The 19,511-nt window shown below is 38.1% G+C and overlaps 1 protein-coding gene across 5 annotated transcripts in view; it reads right to left on the reverse strand.

Moving 5' to 3' along the window:
* The window catches only part of CEP128 (centrosomal protein 128), a 437,525-nt gene that overhangs the window by 88,253 nt on the left and 329,761 nt on the right, over positions 1 to 19,511 (reverse strand). For all 5 annotated transcript variants that reach the window (XR_009053322.1, XM_057733202.1, XM_057733203.1 and 2 more), the window contains one exon: positions 7,564 to 7,613. Coding sequence is in view for 4 of the 5 variants with exons in the window: in XM_057733202.1 (XP_057589185.1) it covers positions 7,564 to 7,613 (50 nt within the window). In the remaining variant the exon portion in view is untranslated. The remainder of the gene's footprint in view (positions 1 to 7,563; positions 7,614 to 19,511) is intronic.

Genomic DNA, 19,511 nt, shown 5'->3' on the forward strand with positions numbered 1-19,511 from the left:
CTTGACCTTAGACTTCCCAGCCTTCAGAACTGTGAGAAACAAATGTTCCTAGTTTAAACCACTCGGTCCATGGTATTTTTTGTTATAGCGGCCTGAAGGGACTAAGACACATGGTTAGTTGTCTAAAGTTTGAGGCCGATCTACGGATGTGACATGAGAACAAGCAGATACACATTATGGAGTGTGGTCTTGATATTATCACTTAAACTGCAACCCAAATGAAATTTCCCCAAGTTGTATGGTGACAGTTGACTCTGGAAACATGGCAAAAACTCCCAGACAAGCTCAACGCTGTAAAACATCATAACATGCTTAGATGGTTTTCATCTTTCACAGGAAAACAAGCTGCTCTTTACATCAGGCTCAGTGCCCAGGGAGCCCAGAGCTTGGACTCTGATGAAGGTACCAGGGGATGTTGCCTGGAAGTGTTGCTTTTTATGGTGTCCACTGCAAAGGGGATGGTATATGGAGACAGATAAATTCCCCCCTTGTGGCAGCAATTTACAAAATCTGTAACACATACTTAGTTCATTTTCACTACTGAGTTTTTTTAGTAAACTTTCTGTCACAGGGTAATATGTGGGCTTTTGAGTTCAAAGACTACACTTTGTCTTCTCATTTTTAAAATGTTTCCAAATGGTGTCTGTTTTCTTGAAGCTTTTTAAGAAGCTTAATTCAAGGAGACTGCTGAATCGTTAGGACTCATGCTTTGCATCACTTTGGGTAAACAGAACCAGCCACGGTTTTATATTTTTTATTCTCAAAAGAAAACAATCTACTTAATCAGCTTCCATATACTCAGACACAAGAATCCTTCACTCTCAGGGTATATTATTTTCCATTTTTATTCTGTCATAAATTTGGAATTAAAATTAAGTTGCAAATTTCAGGTAAAATAGGGTGATAAAATTTAATGATCACTAAAATTTTAAGTGGAATCTATTTTACTGAGCTTCCTTCTCTGCTCTCCTGAGGCCTCCTGACGTCGTAAATTGAAGTGTGCAAATCTAATTGGCTGAGACCCTGCTTGACCCTAATACAGACTGCCAACATTTTATCTCTGCTGAGAACTCATACCAAATTTAAGGCTTGGTAAGCCTCTTCACCTTTTGAGAAAACAGAGAATTTAATGAGCCATTAAGTCACATAGCCCTGAAAGGGGCAACGTGTTGCCCAACCCTCCATCCCCCATAATTGCCCCTGTTTTAAGTCATTGCTTAGGACCTTTCTTTTTTAATCATGCATCAGAAAAAGAAACAGATACAAAGAGATTTGCCTACATTTTGAAGACTGCATCTTAGGAAGAATAAGTACATATGCATTACATTTTTGTTTCTGGAATTAGAGAAGTTCCATTATAACTCTCAGGAGTCATCTGAGGGATGAGCAGGACAGTAAATTTACCTTCCAGTTTAACAAAGCCTTAAAGAGTCAATCCCGATTTATCAATTTATTCAAACTGGGACTCCTAAAAATGTACTTTAGTATCTCCCAGGCAAATGAGAATTTCTGGGGAAATTTAAGAATTTCGTTTACCAACTCTTCAACTCTTCTGGAGATCCAGTGTTAGGACACAGCATCCCACTCTGCCCTCACTTTCCTTTCTAAAGTAACTCGGGGACTCTTAGCTGCCCTGTCCCTGCTTTTCACCCACAATCTCTAAATTCCCCAAACCACTACACAGTGTGAAAATTCAGGCTTGCGCATTCTACTGTCAGGCACAAAAGATTGACAGCAAAACCACAGAAATTACCCAGTTGGTCTGTCATGAGCCCAGTTTATCACATGGTTGCTTACTAGGGGAGGACTGGCCATCTACTGGGACTGCTGAGCAGTTAATGTTCTATCCTGTCAGCCTCTGCCAGGGCAATTTATTTGCCCACGTCAGTTGTCTGTCTTTGGTGGTTTTTCTTTCCCAGTTTATCTCCAATGATGTGACTGCCAACTCTACACTGGAATTCTTTTCTGTATTATAATACACCTATATTAATATTTATTAGACTTGTTCCAAAAGAACTAAGAAATTTGAGTTCTATTTTTCTCTTCACAACACCACATTGCCATAGGCTACTCTATAAGTAGCTGGAATGAAGTAATGACTGAGGAAAAGATTATCTTCTCCTTCTGGCTCATTTCAAATGCTTTAGCCTAAGCACTATCTAAATGATGAAAACAAAATCAAACACCTGCCCCTCCACTCTCCAAACATTTCTAAAAAAATAAGTCAAATCCTTCAAATGGAAGATCTCAGACTATTTTTAAAAGCTATCTAGGACAGAAATTAAATATAATTCTGGGTTATCTGAAAACCAACAAGTCAATAATGCCTCTTAATGTCCTTCAAGGGCATAGCTTCGGAAACGTTCAGAAAAAAATATTACTTTTTTTTAAAAAAAACATAAACCCAATTTTTAAAAATTAAATGAAGGATTCAGCTCATCTGAAATGAAAGTACTGATATTGAAGAAAGTGTCCAGAAATACCTGTGACATTTAGATTATAGACATTACAATTAAAATGTTCCCTTTTTCCTTTTAAAATAATGAGACATATTCATATGTAGCCCAGTCATTCCATTACTGCCATATTGTGACTTTTTTCACTTTTTCATTATATTTAGTAGCTATCCAAAGATAACACTTCCTTTAGCAAAACCATGGCTGCCAGTGGAAGAGAGAGGAAGAGAGGAGAGGAAGAGGGAGGGGAAGAGGGGGGGAAAGGAGATGGTGAGGGAGAGGCTTCACGAGGGCAGGGACGTTTACGGATTCAATGCCCAGCACGCAGTACTATGCCTGGTGCATATAGGTGCAAATAAACAGTCAGTGTGTGGAATTCATATTTATGGAGGACCTGCCAGGTACCAAGGTTTATACATTTCTAATCATAGTTAATCCTCTCAACAGTCTTATGAAGTCAGTAATATTATTGTCCTCGGTTTATAGACATGAATACTACTGCTGCCTCAAAATGACCTAAAGATGATACTCTTTTGGTGTGCTTGGCATACTGGGGCTCACAAAGCGACACGGGGGAAAGCAAGAAACTGATGAAAGGTAAACCAGGTAGCGTGGGAATTTAAAAAATAAAAATAAAATCAACAGCATCACCTAACACTAAGCAGCCATCACAAGTAAGGTGTCAGTCACTGAACATTTTTTAACTAAATTGAGGAAAAATGGATTACCTTTTGTGTCTATTTAAAATGTCTGAGCTGATATGTAGCAGATTAAAGAAGGGATTTGTTTGTTTCAATGTACCTCAAACCCACATGCAAATAGGATTGTGTTACTGTGCCACACATTTATAGTCAAAGCCAATACTTTGTTTTTAAGAAGAGCAGCACACAATGTAACTGCAAATGAACATTGGAGAAAAAAAAAAAAAAAGCCAGACAACATTAAGCTCCAGTGAAGAATTTTGGTAATTACCAGCTGCATTGTAAAAATCACTGTCAAATATGTTTGTCTCCACTGTTTGTGATTCCTCTGAAGATTGAAAACACTCTCCTCTCTGCTGCCGCCCCCCTCCTCACCATTTTATCCTTTTCTGTCCCCAGTGATTCCTACCACTTGTGACAAATTACTCACTTATTGACCTTTTGTTTCAATACTACATTCAAGGAGGGAGTGAGAATAGACCAGGATAGAGAGAAGGAGGGAGAGTAAAAGTAAGTGTGTGTGTGTGTGTGTGTGTGTGTGTGTGTGTGTGTGTGTGTGTGTGTGTGTGTGTAGGAATGATAGAACTTGAAAGTCGCTCCCCAATTTTTTTTAACAAAAATGAACCCTAGGACCGGGATGGTTGTTGTTTTTTAACGGGTAGACCTTAGAAAGAACCAGGAATAGGTGTTGTGTAAATGAGACAGTAGGGTGGTATTCAGTTGTTTATTTAGTCAACAGAAATTTAATGAGTCGCTACTATGGAGAAGCACTATGCTACCTAGTGGATATTTGCAAAAGTGAATGACTTGTTTCATAAAAGTGATAGGAAATTACAATTTTTTATTTTAAAATAAACTTTTATTTTACAACCTAAACCCCTTAGCTAAGTGGATTCAAGGATTAAACAAATATTTATTCAGTTTTACTGATTATTTTCCTGTTGGAATATTATTATTTGTTAAGCTTTATGACACTATGCTCTCTAGTCTTTAGGTCTTAGACTCCTTTGCAGGATTTTCATCCTTAGCCTGGATTTAAGTGTTGGTGTTCCATAGGGTCAGATTTTCATTTCTTTATTCTACATACCTCCCTGGGAGTTCTCATTCCTCCTATGACTTCTAGTATCATCTATATGATACAGAGACCAGATCTGATGACACCAAATTCTGCACGTCCAGCTCAGTATAGGAACCCCTCTCTTGACATTGCCATCTGGATGTTTCAAGGCACCCAAACTCAAAATACCATGAAATTGAATCAACTTCCCCTTGTCTCATGGACCAGCACAACCATCTAAGAAGTTGCCCAATCGGAAAACCCAAGAGTCATCCTTAACTCTTTCCTTTATACTTTCTAACAATCAATCTCAAACTTAACTAAAATTTTATATCCTAAAATATATTAAGAAACCACGCACTCCTCTTCACACACACTGTTACCACCCACTTCGGGTGATTATCATCTCTTGGCAACATTCTCATCAACATCTGCTAATCGTTCTCCCTGACTTCAGTCTTGCCTGCCCCCAGTGATTTTAGACTTTACAGCCAGCGGCTTATTAAGCATGGAAACTTGATCATATTGTTCTCTTGTTTCAAACCCTTTACTAGTTTCTCATATATGAAAGGTAAAATTCCAACTCCTTTATGAGATCCTTTAAACCTATGTTTACCTTACAAATTCTTGTCTTGCCTCTCCTCTCTCAGATGGATGCAACACTCCACCATACTGAAATTCTTTCAGTTCCTTAAACATGAAATTGATGCTCTTACCTCAGGTCTTCCCATATTCTTTGCACTGCCTAAAACTCACCTTTAGTCCAAGCCCACCAAAGCTAACTCCTGATTATTATTTAAATATTGGCTTCCTCTGGGAAGCCTACTTGGATTGCTACTCTACCCCTGCTCATCCCACCCACCTTCAACCCCCATACTTGCACCCAACCTATCCTTATCTCCACCAAAGAAAGGTGTTGTTATGTGTTCACATCCCCTCTAATATCATTTTTTAAATATTTTATTATAAACGTCTATTTAAAATTCTTGTTCATTAATTCTGGTATAAAGGGCAACAAACTATCCAGTATAGGCAGCCTGCCCACAGTGCCTTGTACAGAACTGGTGCTCAATAAATATTTGTTCAATGAGTAAATGGAGCACCTTTTACTTACAGGAAACTGGGAAGTGTTTAGAGATAAATAACCCCCCTCCCCACCCTTAAGGAGGATAACATTAAATGCAGGATGGCTATTATACATAATTATATGATGATAATGAGTGAATAAAATTGACTTCAATTTGGATACATGGGGATTTGTGAACATTGTAAATTGGAATTAAATATTTAGCTCTCCCTTCTGGGATAATCTAATCCACACTAAACACTTCTGGAAGACAGTTTTATGATTTTATATTACAGATGAGAAAATAGGCACAGCAAAGTTAATTGAGTTACTCAAGGTTACCCAGTGAATCACAAGCAGAGCCAAGACTGAAAACTCAAAGTTGTCCATCTCCAGTACTTAGTGCTATCACTTAAAAACAAAACAAAACAAAACAAAAACAACAAAAAACTATTTTGTCTTTTTCTCCCCAAAGTTTTATTTTGTGATAGTAAGACTTCAACCTATATGTTTTTGAGAAGACTTCTTTAAGTCTTCTCAAAAACACCACCTGTGATATTCATATTTGAATATGGAAACTCAGGAATGGAGGCACTTTTTGATGGATTTTCCTCTAGTCTCTAAAATACAAGGCTTTCTGTAATGTGTCTCTGCTTGCCTGTACACTCTGAGAGGTGTTATGTTCCTTCTTTGTTCTTAACAGAGTATTAGGCACTAATTGCCACTACAAAGTGCCAACACTGAACTCTTCTGCTGTTGGACATCATGTTCGATACTCTACATGTTTAAACATCCATAGTTCATTGGCTGGTGCATTCTATTGCACTCAATGGACATTTTGGTAGAACATGCTGCCAGTACTTAATAAATATTTGAGAAGCAACATAGGCTATTAAATTTAACAGGATTTCTGGTTCCAGCATTCATATTGTGAGAGACATAAACTCAGAAAGGTTTATGGTGCCGTTTCAAAAGGCCAGATATGTACTAAGTACTCAATAAATATGCTCACATGTGGTATTCTAGGGCCAATGGCAAACATAAGGCATAACCAAAACACATCAAAAAGCCTTTATCACCTTCTCACTATATACAATTAGTGTACATATCTCTGCTCTTTATAACAACAAACATTGCTGATATTAATTTCTCAGAGATAGACAGAGCAAGTATACACTTGAGATTTTTTTTCCTGGCCCCAGACTTGAAATTTTTTTTTTCCTGGCCCCAGACTGGACCAACCAGGGCTCTGTCTTTTTATACCTGAATACAGCACATGATGTTAAAAGAATTTAACCTGTACAAATTGTAGCTAACACATGCTAGAACTACACTCCTCTTAATCATTTTTCAGATCAATTATACAATTTTCTCTCACCTGATACAACAACAAATAGAAGAATCCCCAATTAAAGAACATTTCCCTTGCTCTTTGAGCTTTGCTTAACCCATCCTTCGTTCACCAGAAGTAAACATCTCTACTGCTAAAGCACTCAAGCCAGCTCATTATGTGACTCTTCAGTCCTGCCTTGCAGCTCCAGGCCCAGGAAGAACTCTAAATGTCCAAAGTATTTACTGTTCTTAATCCCCAACGTGACGTTAAGTGAATTGGTTCTGTCATGTGAGTATAACTGATTATGTTTCCCCTAATAAAGATAGACAGTCGAGTTACCCATTTGTAAGTTAGCCTAATGTAAAAGGAAGAGAGCACTTCTGTCAGATGTCAAGTTAACATCAATTGCTCACACCATGGAAATGGCAATTAAAACTCTAGTGCAATCTTTCAAACACAATTTTCCAGTCCAAGAAATGTGTATACATCCTACTGAACTGAGAGACATACAAGGTAAGTGTTGAACTGAATACATGTGTTAATATTCTTGGTTGGGCGTTAGTAGATGATATTCGTGGAGTCAGAGTACTTTTGATTTTCACCTGGAAAATGCAGACTCCATGAATTCATTCTCATTAATTAGCCCTGTTTTTGCGGAAAGGACTTTGCAAAGATGTTGCTTTCATTTCCTAATGCTGCAGTTCCTACTAAGCTATACCAAGGAATAAAGGTTCCTTTCAAGAGTAGCACAGAGACTGAGCTGGCTTCCTGCTTTCAGAGATTATAAATGTTCTCAAACACTTCTAAAACGAAGCAAATTCCAGCTTGGGTCCTAAAGATTTTTTTTTTTAATCCATTTGCCATAGTGGTCTGAATGTGACAATAATAAAGGCTAACAGAGTAAAAACTAATGTTTAAACCAAAGAAAACTGCCCTATTGGAGAATTTACCTGCAGAGATTCCATTTCTTCATCTTTTCTGTGAGTCTCCTCTAGCAGATCTACAATAAGAAAGTAAAATACCCATCAAAATACAATGTCAAATTGCGTTGCCTCATTATTAAACTCAATTCAGTCAGCAGCTTGTATATAGTGTTGTCTGGGAAGATAATTTGATGTTTAAGTGTGAGAAGCAACATAAAAGAAATGCTCTTTGATCCCAACTGATGAGATCTGGCAGAGATCTGGACTCTGTCAAACCTAAGCTAGCTGAGAAGCCCTGGGAGGTCCTAGGTCTGGTGGAGATATCAGGAAATGAGACCAACTCAGTAACAAATCCAAAATCATACCAATGTTTTAGAAATTTGGTCTAATGCTTACGTAATGCAAAAGCAACACAAAATTTTCTCAAAAAAAATTTTTTTTCTTTTGAAAGAAAAAAATAGAAACAAACCATTTGCTCTTAAAATAAGCTCCCAAGCCAAGTTCCACCTCCAGAGTCAATTTTTATAACCAAATTAAAAGATCCTGGAACAATGGGTGTTATTAATGGAAGTAGAACACCACCTTCACTGTAAAGCCATGTTAATTATCATTTCACAGTGGCTGGGTAGGAAGCATTGAAGCTACAACTGACCAACCGTCTGGCACCATCTCAGAGAAATTAGTGGCTGGAAGTAGTCAACTGAAGAGAGTTCTGTCTAAATGCATGCATATAACCATGGTGTCTCAGTGCCCTACATTAATTTATGAATTTGCTATAAAGGAAAATGTATTTGGCAAGCAGAATTTTCTGCCCACAGCTATACCACCCTGTGCTATGATCTTATTAGATCTCACAAACCTAAAGAAGGCTGGGTTGAGTTAGAACTTGGATGAAAACCGGCAAGAAATACCTACAGTGGCACACATTAATATTAGCATTTGCCTGACTCTGTGACTGATACAGCTTACCAAGAGGCTGTGCTGCATAAAAGGAAAATAAAACGTACAGAAACTCAGTGTGTACCTCAGAAAGGCAAATGCAAATGTTTTTAGCAAGTGCTACTAAATGGAGCAGGAAGCAGTAATATAGTGCATAACCAAGTCACGCTGGTATATGTCACAACTGGATGGGCAGTATTCTGAAACTTTAGGAGACCTGGTAGATGACATAATTGATGGTGATGGCCCTTTGAGACTGCGCAGCTAAGAGAAATGCAGAGGAGTGGCAAGCAATCCCCTCAAGACACAATGTACTGGGATAAAGGATAAAAGTTAGTTTTTGCTCTGTATCTGTAGATGGCTGATGTTGGCTCCCCAAACACCCATAACCAGAGTTATATCAAGAGTTACAGGAGAACGCCAATGTATTAGGGTGTATTTTTAAAGGGGTCTTTGTTGGCACATCAGAATTTTTAGCTCTATGGTACAGAAACCAATGTGGGGTGTGGTAAATTAAGTGCCTTCAGTCATTCCTCTTTCTGTGTCTTTACTCATTTGCATTGTGACACTGTAGCAACTTCCATCAAGAGGTCACACAGGCGCAGTGGGTAAGAATCCGCCTGCCAATGCAGGGGACATGGGTTCGATTCCTGGGGCAGAGCAACTAAGCTTGTGCGCCACAACTATTGAGCCTGCACTCTAGAGCCCGTGAGCCACAATTATTGAGCCCATGTGCCACAACTACTAAAGCCCACGTGCCTAGAGCCCATGCTCTACAACAAGAGAAGCCACGGCAATGAGAAGCCTGCGCACCACAATGAAGAGTAGCCCCTGCTCGTCACAACTAGAGAAAGCCCGTGTGCAGCAACGAAGACCCAACACAGCCAATAAAATAAATAAACATAAATAAATAAATAAATAAATAAATAAATAAATTTATATTAAAAAAAGTAAAAAAAAAAAGAGGTCACACATATCTTGCATCTAGGCTGGCTTCCTGACTTAATTTGGTAAACAGAATACAGCAGAAGCAATTCTGTGCCAATCTGTTTTAAGGGTTCAAAAGGCCTCATGCATTTTTATGTTCCCACTTGGGACTCCGTCACTACCACTTGAACAAGCCCAGGCCAGCCTGCCAGATGACAAGAGACACATGGTCCAGGATTCTCTCCACCCCTGAAACCCTGCAGGTTGTCCCAGCTGGTAGCCAGCAAATGCCCAAAAGCACAGATGACTCAGATGGGAGCCCAAGTGAGACCAGTCAAACTGCCCAGCTGAGCCCAGTACCAACTTCAACTTAGAGAATCATGACCTATGGAATAAATGGAATTGGGGGATGTTTTGGTACACAGCACTTGGTAACTGATAGCAACCAGCTGCTAACTAAACAGCAAGCATTTAGAATTCATTAGAAGGATTAAAGAGTAACTAATCAATGCACTACATCTAATAACAACAGATAACAGAACAGAGGGGCCATACTCTGGAGAGAATAACAACTGCTCTGGGTGGGTAGGGATGTAGGTAGCGTGAACTAAGAGGCATTTTATACTGGGTAACACTAATCTGTGTTGTTACTTCACTCAAGATGAAACTCCATGAAGGGAAGAGCTAATGAGACTAGCTTAGACCTCGTGTCTACTGCTTGGCCAGGGGAAAGTATGAAGCACTTTCACTGATAATCCTAAAAGGACTGGATGAAGAACAGAAAGGACCGTTTCCAAACATCAGTGTACTATTAACAAAAGGAGGAGGTATGGCTATCGGGCAGGCCAAAACAACAGATGGTTTAGTAACTGTACTTCAGCACAACTCTTTTTCAACATTTGTGAGACATAAGTTACTTCAATATCTTGGCTACTGTAAATAATGCTTCAGTAAACATGGGGGTGCATATTTCCTTTTGAATTTAGAGTTTTCATTTTCTTCAGATAAATACCCAGAAGGGGAATTCCTGGGTCATGTGGTTGTTCTAGTTTAAATTTTTTGAGGGACCCCCAAACTATTTTCCATAAATGTCTGCACCAACTTACATTCCCACCAACAGTGCACAAGGGTTCCCTTTTCTCCACATCTTGCCATTTGTTTTAGTTGTCTTCTTGATAATATCCATTCTAACAGGTGTGAGGTGATATCTCTTTATGGTTTTGATTGGCATTTCCCTGATGATTAGTGATGTTGTGCATCTTGTTATATGTACATTGGCTACCTACATGTCTCCCTTGGAAAAATGTCTATTCAGCTCCTTTGCCCATTTTTAAAATCCGATGGTTTGTTTTTTTGAAATTGAGTTATGTGAGTTCTTTATATAATGTGGATATTAACTCCTTATCAGATATATCATTTGTAAATAGCATTTCCCACACAGCGGGTTGCCTTTTTGTTTTGTTGATGGTTTCCTTTGCTGCACAAAAGCTTTCAGTTTGATGTAGTCCCATTTTGTTTATTTTTGCCTTTGCTGCCCTTGCCTGAGGTGACAGATCCAAAAAATATCGCTAAGACTGATGTCAAAAGAGCTTACTGCCTATGTTTTCTTTGAGGAGTCTTATGGTTTCAGGTCTTATAAAGTCTTTAATCCATTTTGAGTGTAAGAAAGTGTACATGAATGAATAAAGAAGATGTGGTACATATACGTGATGAAATATTACTCAGGCATAAAAAAGAATGAAATCTTGGCATTTGTAACAATACAGATGGACCTGGGGGTATTACACTAAGTGAAATAAGTTAGAGAGAGGAAGACAAATACCATATTATTTCACTTACATGTGGAATCTAAAAAGCAGAAAACAAAAACACACCAGAAAACACAAAACATATACAGACTTGTCGATACAGAGAACAAACTGGTACTCCCTGGGGGCAGGGGAATGGGGTTGGGTGAAATAAGTGAGAGGGATTAAGAGGTGCAAACTCCCAGTTATAAAACAAGTCAGTCACAGCGATGTAATGCACTGTGTAGGGGATACTGTCAATACTATTGCAATAGCTTTGCATGATGACAGATGTTTACTAGATTTATAGTGGTGACTAATTTGTAATGCATACAAATGTCAAATCACTACGTTGTACACCTGAAACTAACACAATCTTGTATGTCAATTAAAAATTTTTAAATTAAAAAATAAGTATTTGTGAGATACAAGATCACTGCCATGTTTCTATGTGGACACGGCCATTCTGCTCCACTACTTATGGATATTAGGAGGTTCTCAGGGCTGAGCCCCTTGTAATGAATTACATTGCTTAATGATACAGTGGAGCTGGAACAGTGGATAGTGGGGTCTATCAACCACTGAGGAAAACTGATCTTGTTCCTCCAGAGTCAACTGGATATGCCAAACACCAAACCCTTTAGCTAAAGCTTAACTGGATAAATAATGGGTACATGGATCTCTTATCTAGCCAAACTCAACTCACACATTTGATAAAATATGTATATAAAGGAGTTCAGTCTACCCTCAGAACTTCACAGAATTATTGCAATTTAAAAATCATGTTCTCACTTTTGTTCAAATACATAAAGGTCACACTGCTCTTCCAAAAAGCTGATACAGATGGCAATGTTTGATTTTTTTAAGGGCTTTTATTGAGATATAATTGACATACAATAAACTGCATATATTTAAAGTGTACAATTTGATATTTTTTTTCTCATTAGTAATGTATATATGGCAATCCCAATCTACCAATTCATCCCACCCCAACCCTCCCCCACCACACCCCACCCCTGCTTTCCCCCCTTGGTATCCATATGTTTGTTCTCTACATCTGTGTCTGTTTCTGCCTTGCAAACCAGTTGATCTGTACCATTTTTCTAGATTCCGCATATATGTGTTAACATACAATATTTGTTTTTCTCTTTCTGACTCACTTCACTCTGTATGACAGTCTCTAGGTCCATCCATGTCTCTACAGATGTCCCAATTTTGTTCCTTTTTACACCTGAGTAATATTCCATTGTATGTATGCACCGCATCTTTTTTATCCATTCATCTGTTGATGGACATTTAGGTTGCTTCCATGACCTGGCTATTGTAAATAGTGCTGCAATAAACATTGGGGTGCATGTGTCTTTTTGAATTATGGTGTTCTCTGGGTGTATGCCCAGTAGTGGGATTGCTGGGTCATATAGTAATTCCATTTTTAGTTTTTTAAGGAACCTCCATAGTGTTTCCCATAGTGGCTGTATCAATTTACATCCCCACCAACAGTGTAAGAGGGTTCCCTTTTCTCCACACCCTCTCCAGCACAATGCTTGATTTTGAATGGCTGAACAAAAACTGTCAAGGAATTTCTATAATTAATATTTAAAACACAAAACTCCCCTTCTGTTCATCCCCACTGACTCTTATCTCAGCTTCTATCAAGAGTATAAGTGGACACTGGGACTTCCCTGGTGGCACAGCGGTTAAGAATACACCTGCCAATGCAGGGGACATGGGCTCAAGCCCTGGTCCGGGAAGATCCCACATGCCGCAGAGCAACTAAGCCTGTGTAACCACAACTACTGAGCCTTCGCTCTAGAGCCCGCGAGCCACAACTACTGAAGTGAAGCCCTCACGCCACAACTACTGAAGCCCGTGCCCTTAGAGCCCATGCCCTGCAACAAGAGAAGCCCATGCACTGCAATGAAGAGTAGCCCCTGCTTGGGCAACTAGAGGAAGCCCGCGTGCAGCAACAAAGACCCAACACAGCGAAAAATAAATGAATAAATAAATAAATCAATAAATAAATTTAAATAAATGAATGAAAATTTTTTAAAAAAAGAGTATAAGTGGACATCTATTTTTTGTTTTTGTCTCTATGTCACATCCCTTCCCTTGAGTCTCTATTTTCGACTATGTCAAAGGAACTTGTACAACAATGAAGCTGGTAAAGAAGAAAACAGAGCCAAGAAACAGACTGGGTTGAGGACAGATTCACCCTTATCTGAAGTCCACGTAACTCCTGAACTTCTAACACTAATTTTTTTCTTTAGTAGCGGCAGTTGGATTGCTGTCATTTCTAAGTCTCTGGAGATGTAGTTGTATTGAACCTTATCTCTAGGCAGAAACTTGGAGAACCTAGAGTTAGCAAGAACTTTCCACAGTGAAACATTTCATTCTGCAATAAATAGATGAAGACATGAAGCTCAAAGAAGGCAAATGGTTTGCCTGCAATTACCTAGTTAGTGCTAGAGCCACAACTAGAGCTTTGCTCTCCTGTTTTCCTACCCCATATATCATGTCATGCTCTCTTTGGTATCACTCAGTACTTAATTGTACCTTTCTTTATACGGTTATTTTTTTAATGCACACATTTGTATTCCTCTCACTTACCTCAGGAGTTCACTGACGTCAACAACGAGGGCTTTGATGTCTTTATACCCATAGCCTCCCTAACCAATGCTTATCTACCTTTGCTACTTAACTTAGATCCCCCAAATACCCTGCTCTGCCTATATCACTTCTCTATGCAATTGCTCACTTGTTAAGTGCATTGTTCAAGTACACGCGTTTGGAATGATAAACAGGGTTATTAACCTGTGTTGATGAAATATGGCTACTGGACATTCCTGAGAAGCAACTACTCTACTGCAAACAGACACAGGATGAGAGAACATAGGTGAGGCCTCTGGACAGTTGATGTTACATTAACGCTGTGACAGCTGAGCGTGATGAGTGCACCTGGTTATAATGAGCAAACTTGCTGTTTGTTCTTCCCAGCTTTAGAACAAATGAGTGGCATGGAAAAAGCTGAAGGGCTGTTCTGCTCCCTTGCTCACCACTGGTATATTTGTGTTTTGCTTTATTATTCTCTGGTTTGCTGTTCTATACAAACAGCAATTCAACTGCCATGCAAATTGCTGTGGCTAAATGTGCTTCCATCAACATTAGTAAATGAAAGATTTTTTTTTGGTGAAAAGGACAGCCATCCTGCGTATTTTCCTTGGACTGGCTCTAGCCAGTTTAAATGAATTGATACTAACTCACTATGACATATGGTTATTAGAGGAGGGAAAAAGCCCCACTTAAAAAAAGCAGGACATCGTGGATGAGAACTGGAGAATCCTGTTGTTCTGCTTTGTTTTGTTCCACGTTGCATTTCTCTGGCACACACAGGGTAATATATCATGATCATGTTTTTGGCTAAGATTGTCTTCTACCACTTCCTTCGCAACTAGTGGTCTGGCTATTTAAGGAGGTTTGACACTTTGTATGTTGATTCTGGTTCCTAGTAGCCAAGGGAACAGAGAGGTTATTTGTTTATTTGCTTTTAAAAGGAGAATCATGTTCAGGTGTGTAGAACCGACACGCTCATCCAGCAACTTGACCCTTCCCAGAAAGGCTGCAGATCAAGAAGTAGTTTGTTTGTTTGTTTTTTCTAACTTTTACTGTAAATTATCTCATCCATACTATAACTCAGCCCAGATGGTAATGGAGAGAAAGTTATAGAAACAAGGGTTTCAGACTCAGCAACGTTTATAACAACAGCACTGGACACGGCAGCATTGGCAGAAGAATATGGTGAATTAGTGACTGCAGTTTAGGGAAAAGCATTTAGTTTCTGGCTCCTGTAACTCAGTAACTCAGTGCTCCTTTTCAATGTTACTCTATATGTCCAGCCTGACAGTTACTGAAAACGATAATGTAAATTCTCAAAAGAATGCAATACTTTTTAAAAAGTAAATTTGTGGGCTTCCTAGGTGGTGCAGTGGTTGAGAATCTGCCTGCCAATGCAGGGGACCCAGGTTCGATCCCTGCTCCAGGAAGATCCCACATGCTGCGGAGCAACTAAGCCCATGCGCCACAACTATTGAGCCTGCACTATAGAGGCTGTGAGCCACAACTATTGAGCTTATGTGCTGCAACTACGGAAACCCATGTGCCTAGATCCCGTGCTCCACAACAAGAGGAGCCATGGCAATTAGGAGCCCGCACACCACAACGAAGAGTAGCCCTCCGTCACCGCAACTAAAAAAAAAAAAAGAAAGCAAGCCTGCGCACAGCAAAAAAGACCCAACCCAGCCAATAAAATTAATTAATTAATTAAAAAAAAAACTAAATTTGTGCCATTCCTTTTTGGGGGTGGCAGTCGTGGTATAATGAAATTAATCAAATTAAAGAGAGCACTACAACCCTTAAATGGTCATAAACAACAGACCTAGCCTCCAACAGTTATACATGAGGTACTCCAGATTCTACCTACATGTTGAAGAGAAGGGTCAATTTCTCTTTTTTTTCCTGGCTCCATAGTTATTTAGGATTACTGATATTTTAGGGACAGAAGTGACCACTGAAATACTTTAACGCCAACCTTTCCAATTTTTTTTTTAAAGTAGAATTCTGTCTTATGAATGAAATCACACACACTTTCATACTGTAAATATTTGGAATCACACACTTATATACTGTAAATAAACAACTTAAAAAGCTAAAAGAAAACTGCTTTGGTAGAAGCAGAAGTGAAGGGCCTGGAGGCCAGACCACTGGACTTCCCTCCTATCCTGGGGTCAACACCTGTGGCGCCGTCGTGGGGCTATAAAGTTCCACACTGTGCCAACTGAAAACCACTGATCTCATCCCCCCTTCTCACATCTTACAGATGAGGACTGAGTTCCGAGAGATTAAAAGCCTCTGTAAACATCACAAAACTAGTGAACAGAAGTGCGTGAACCTGAGCCTACGGCTTCTGAACTGAACCAGGGTCCAATGCTTTTTTTTCACAGAATAGTGACTACCATCCTTTGCCTTGCAAGATTTCTACTGAAACGACATAGTATTTCAAGCTCTACCATGAACGCTTATACATTTTCCAATGTCTCCCCAAACTAAAAGGAAATGTTGCTAAAGCACTTGTGTAACATCAGCAATCTATGAGAAGACCTACAGTTAATGGTTGTGCACAATAAAATTCCTCAACTCTGAGAGATGACATCAAAACATGTGGCTTTGATGGAAATCAAAAACCCAGACACTTGAAAAAGCAGTTGGTTTTGGCAAGGTGTGTTCAACATACAACATACAGAATATCTCACAACATAAAACAACAACAAAAAATCTGCTTAAATGAATGGATGACAGCTGAATAGTTCCTTGGCTTATTATAACATTTGTCAGTAAATTTTTTTCCCAATTTTATTACACTAGTAAAGGTAAATAGGATAAATAACAATATGACTCTATATTAGACAAAATACCTCAGGAAACAATAAAATGTGTTGGTTTAAAATTAACATAAGTAAAACACTTAAAATTGTGTCTCATACATAGTAAGAGTTCATATATATATGGTTTTATTTTTTTAAAAATTACTCTTCAGTAAGCCTGCTAAAGGCAGAAAAGTGCGTGAAAAATAATCACCTGCATTTTAAAACAAATAAGCAAAAAAAGCCCTCAAGCATTTTGCTTTTAGTTTCCATCCATAATTGGTAGCTACATTATTTGGAACTCTGCCATATCTACTGCCACCCACTGGTACATATCTGGATATACCACAACGAGTTAAGAGTTTTCTCATCAGGCCTGACCACAGAAAACACACAGGTTGAAATGAAGAACAACATTCAAAAAGTATGGCTATCCTCTGTGGTTTGTCTCAGACGCTGAAACAACATGCTGGTCTACAGACGGAGCCCAACTGGTCCAATAAATGAAAGGTTTATAATCCACTGTCTGTCTTAGGTATGTGGTAAAACATCCAAATACAGGTACTCATATTTTATTTGCTGTCAGTTCATTTCTGGTGAAACTTTCCATCTTGACAACTTTAGAGATTTAAAGCACCTTCTCCACAAAACTGCTTCACTACAGAAAACAACATAATAATCTACCCCATAATAATCTATCTGCTTCATTCTTGGCTCTGGCATGAAGAAACGCCAAGATACAGGACAAAAGTTCCGACTCAATCAACTATTAAGATTTTTTGACATTTCCACTAGCAACAAGAGCAGAATAAGTAAGAACATATTCATTAAGAAACAAGTCACCTGTCTTAAATCGGTCTAAGGGTTATCTTGGTCAAAAGGATGATATGTAACGATTAGCAAAATGAGCAAAAGATGTTTATGATCTATTATAAACACCACTTCAAGAAAAAGTTTCAAATGGTCAAATCCAGGCATAAAATCATGTTCCTTTCTACATACAGTAGTATCTCTAAATTACATTTACCTAATGGAATCTTCGGCTTTTATCTAAATTCCTTTATCTTGGACTTTGTTCAGGTTCTAGAATCATAAGGTGCAAGTGGGTATGTATTTTGGAGCCTACAGAAATTCTGGGTGTTTGACTTTTCCTTGATCACCCTCCTGTTTATAGAAACTATAAACATTTGTGTTGGCTTCTTGATGCACCTACTACTAAATTAGATCTAGGCTTCGTAGGGCTTTCAGACTCCTGGGTCTACCCTAAATCTATTCTAAATACACACAAAGTTCTGAAAACCAAACATAAAGAACAAAGCTTGAAAGCAATGAGAGAGAAACAATATCATAGTTACAGGGGGAAAACAGAATGGTAGCTTATTTCTCATTAGAATCCATGGAGGCCATAATGTTTTTAAATGCTGAAAGGAAAAAAAAAAAGACAACCCAGAATCCTGTATGCAGTGAAAATATCCTTCAAGAATGAAGGTGAAGTCAAGACATTCTCAGGAAGAAAAATGAAGATAATTAGTTGTCAGCAGACCTACATTAAAAAAAAAACTAAAGAAAAGTCTCAAAAGAGAAGAAATGATAAAAGAATCTTAAAAGATCAGAAAGCAAGAAAGAACACAGTAACCAAATATATGGATAAATCCAATAGATTTTACTTCTCCTATTGAGTTTTTAAAATTATGTTCAAGAGTTGACAGGAAAAATTTAACATGATATGATGTGATTCTAAATGCATACAGAGGAATATGTAAGACAATTAAATTATAAATAAGAAGGACAAAAGAACATGAAGGAAGAAAGTTTTCTGCACTTCAAACTGATAAAATGACAAAACCAGTAGACTTTGACAGCTATGAATATATACTGCAATGTTTAGAGCAACCACTAAAAATGCTATACAAAGAGATGCACTCAAAAACAGAACTAATAAATCAAAATGGAATTCTAAAAAATGCTCAAATAACCCATAGGAAGACAGAAAAAAAAAAAGAGCAGAGAAACAAAAAACACAGAAAACATAAGTCCTATCATCAATAATTATATCACATAAAAATGGTCTAAATATACTATTTAAAAGACAGAAATTGGCAGACTGGATTAATGACCACTCTGCTATTAATCCATGACATTACCCATGGACCCAACTATATGCTGTCTGTAAGAAAGTCACTTCAAATCTAATGATATAGGCAGGATGAAAGTAAAAAATGGAAAAAGATACAGCATGTAAATATTAATGAAAAAGAACAGGTATGATTATATTAATATACAATAAAGTAGATTCCAGAGCAAAGAAAATTATCAGAAACAGAAAAGAACATTATATAATGATAAAAAGGGTTAATCTACCAACTGATATAACTGAAAGGAGCAATAGAAAAATTCAAAATTAGAACTGGAGACTTCAACATCCCTCTCTCAACAACTGGTATTACAACTAGTTAGAAAATCATCACGGATATATATAAGCATAAATATAACAGGGAAACCTCTAAACATGTGGAAACCGACACTTTTAAATAATGCATGGGTCAAAGAGAATGTCTCAAGGGAGATAAAAAATATTATAAGCTGAGTAAAATAAAATACAGCATATCAAAGACTGTGGAACACAGCCAAAGCAGTACAGAGAAGGAAATCTATAGAAATAATGCATACATTAGAAAACAGGAAGGATCTTCTCCCACCTCAAGAACCTAAAAAAAAGAACAAAATAAATCCCAAGCAGCAAAAGGAAAAAAATAAAAATCAATTAAACAAAGAGGTGTCCTTATGGAGTTCAATAAAATCGATAAACCTTTAGCAAGATTGCTGAGAGAGAGAAAGAGAACGTGACATCAGGAATGAAACAGAGGATATCACTACAGATCCTGCAGATATCAAAAGGATATTA

The sequence above is a fragment of the Hippopotamus amphibius genome, chromosome 4 (genome assembly GCF_030028045.1).
Source record: "Hippopotamus amphibius kiboko isolate mHipAmp2 chromosome 4, mHipAmp2.hap2, whole genome shotgun sequence".
Classification (NCBI taxonomy): domain Eukaryota; kingdom Metazoa; phylum Chordata; class Mammalia; order Artiodactyla; family Hippopotamidae; genus Hippopotamus; species Hippopotamus amphibius.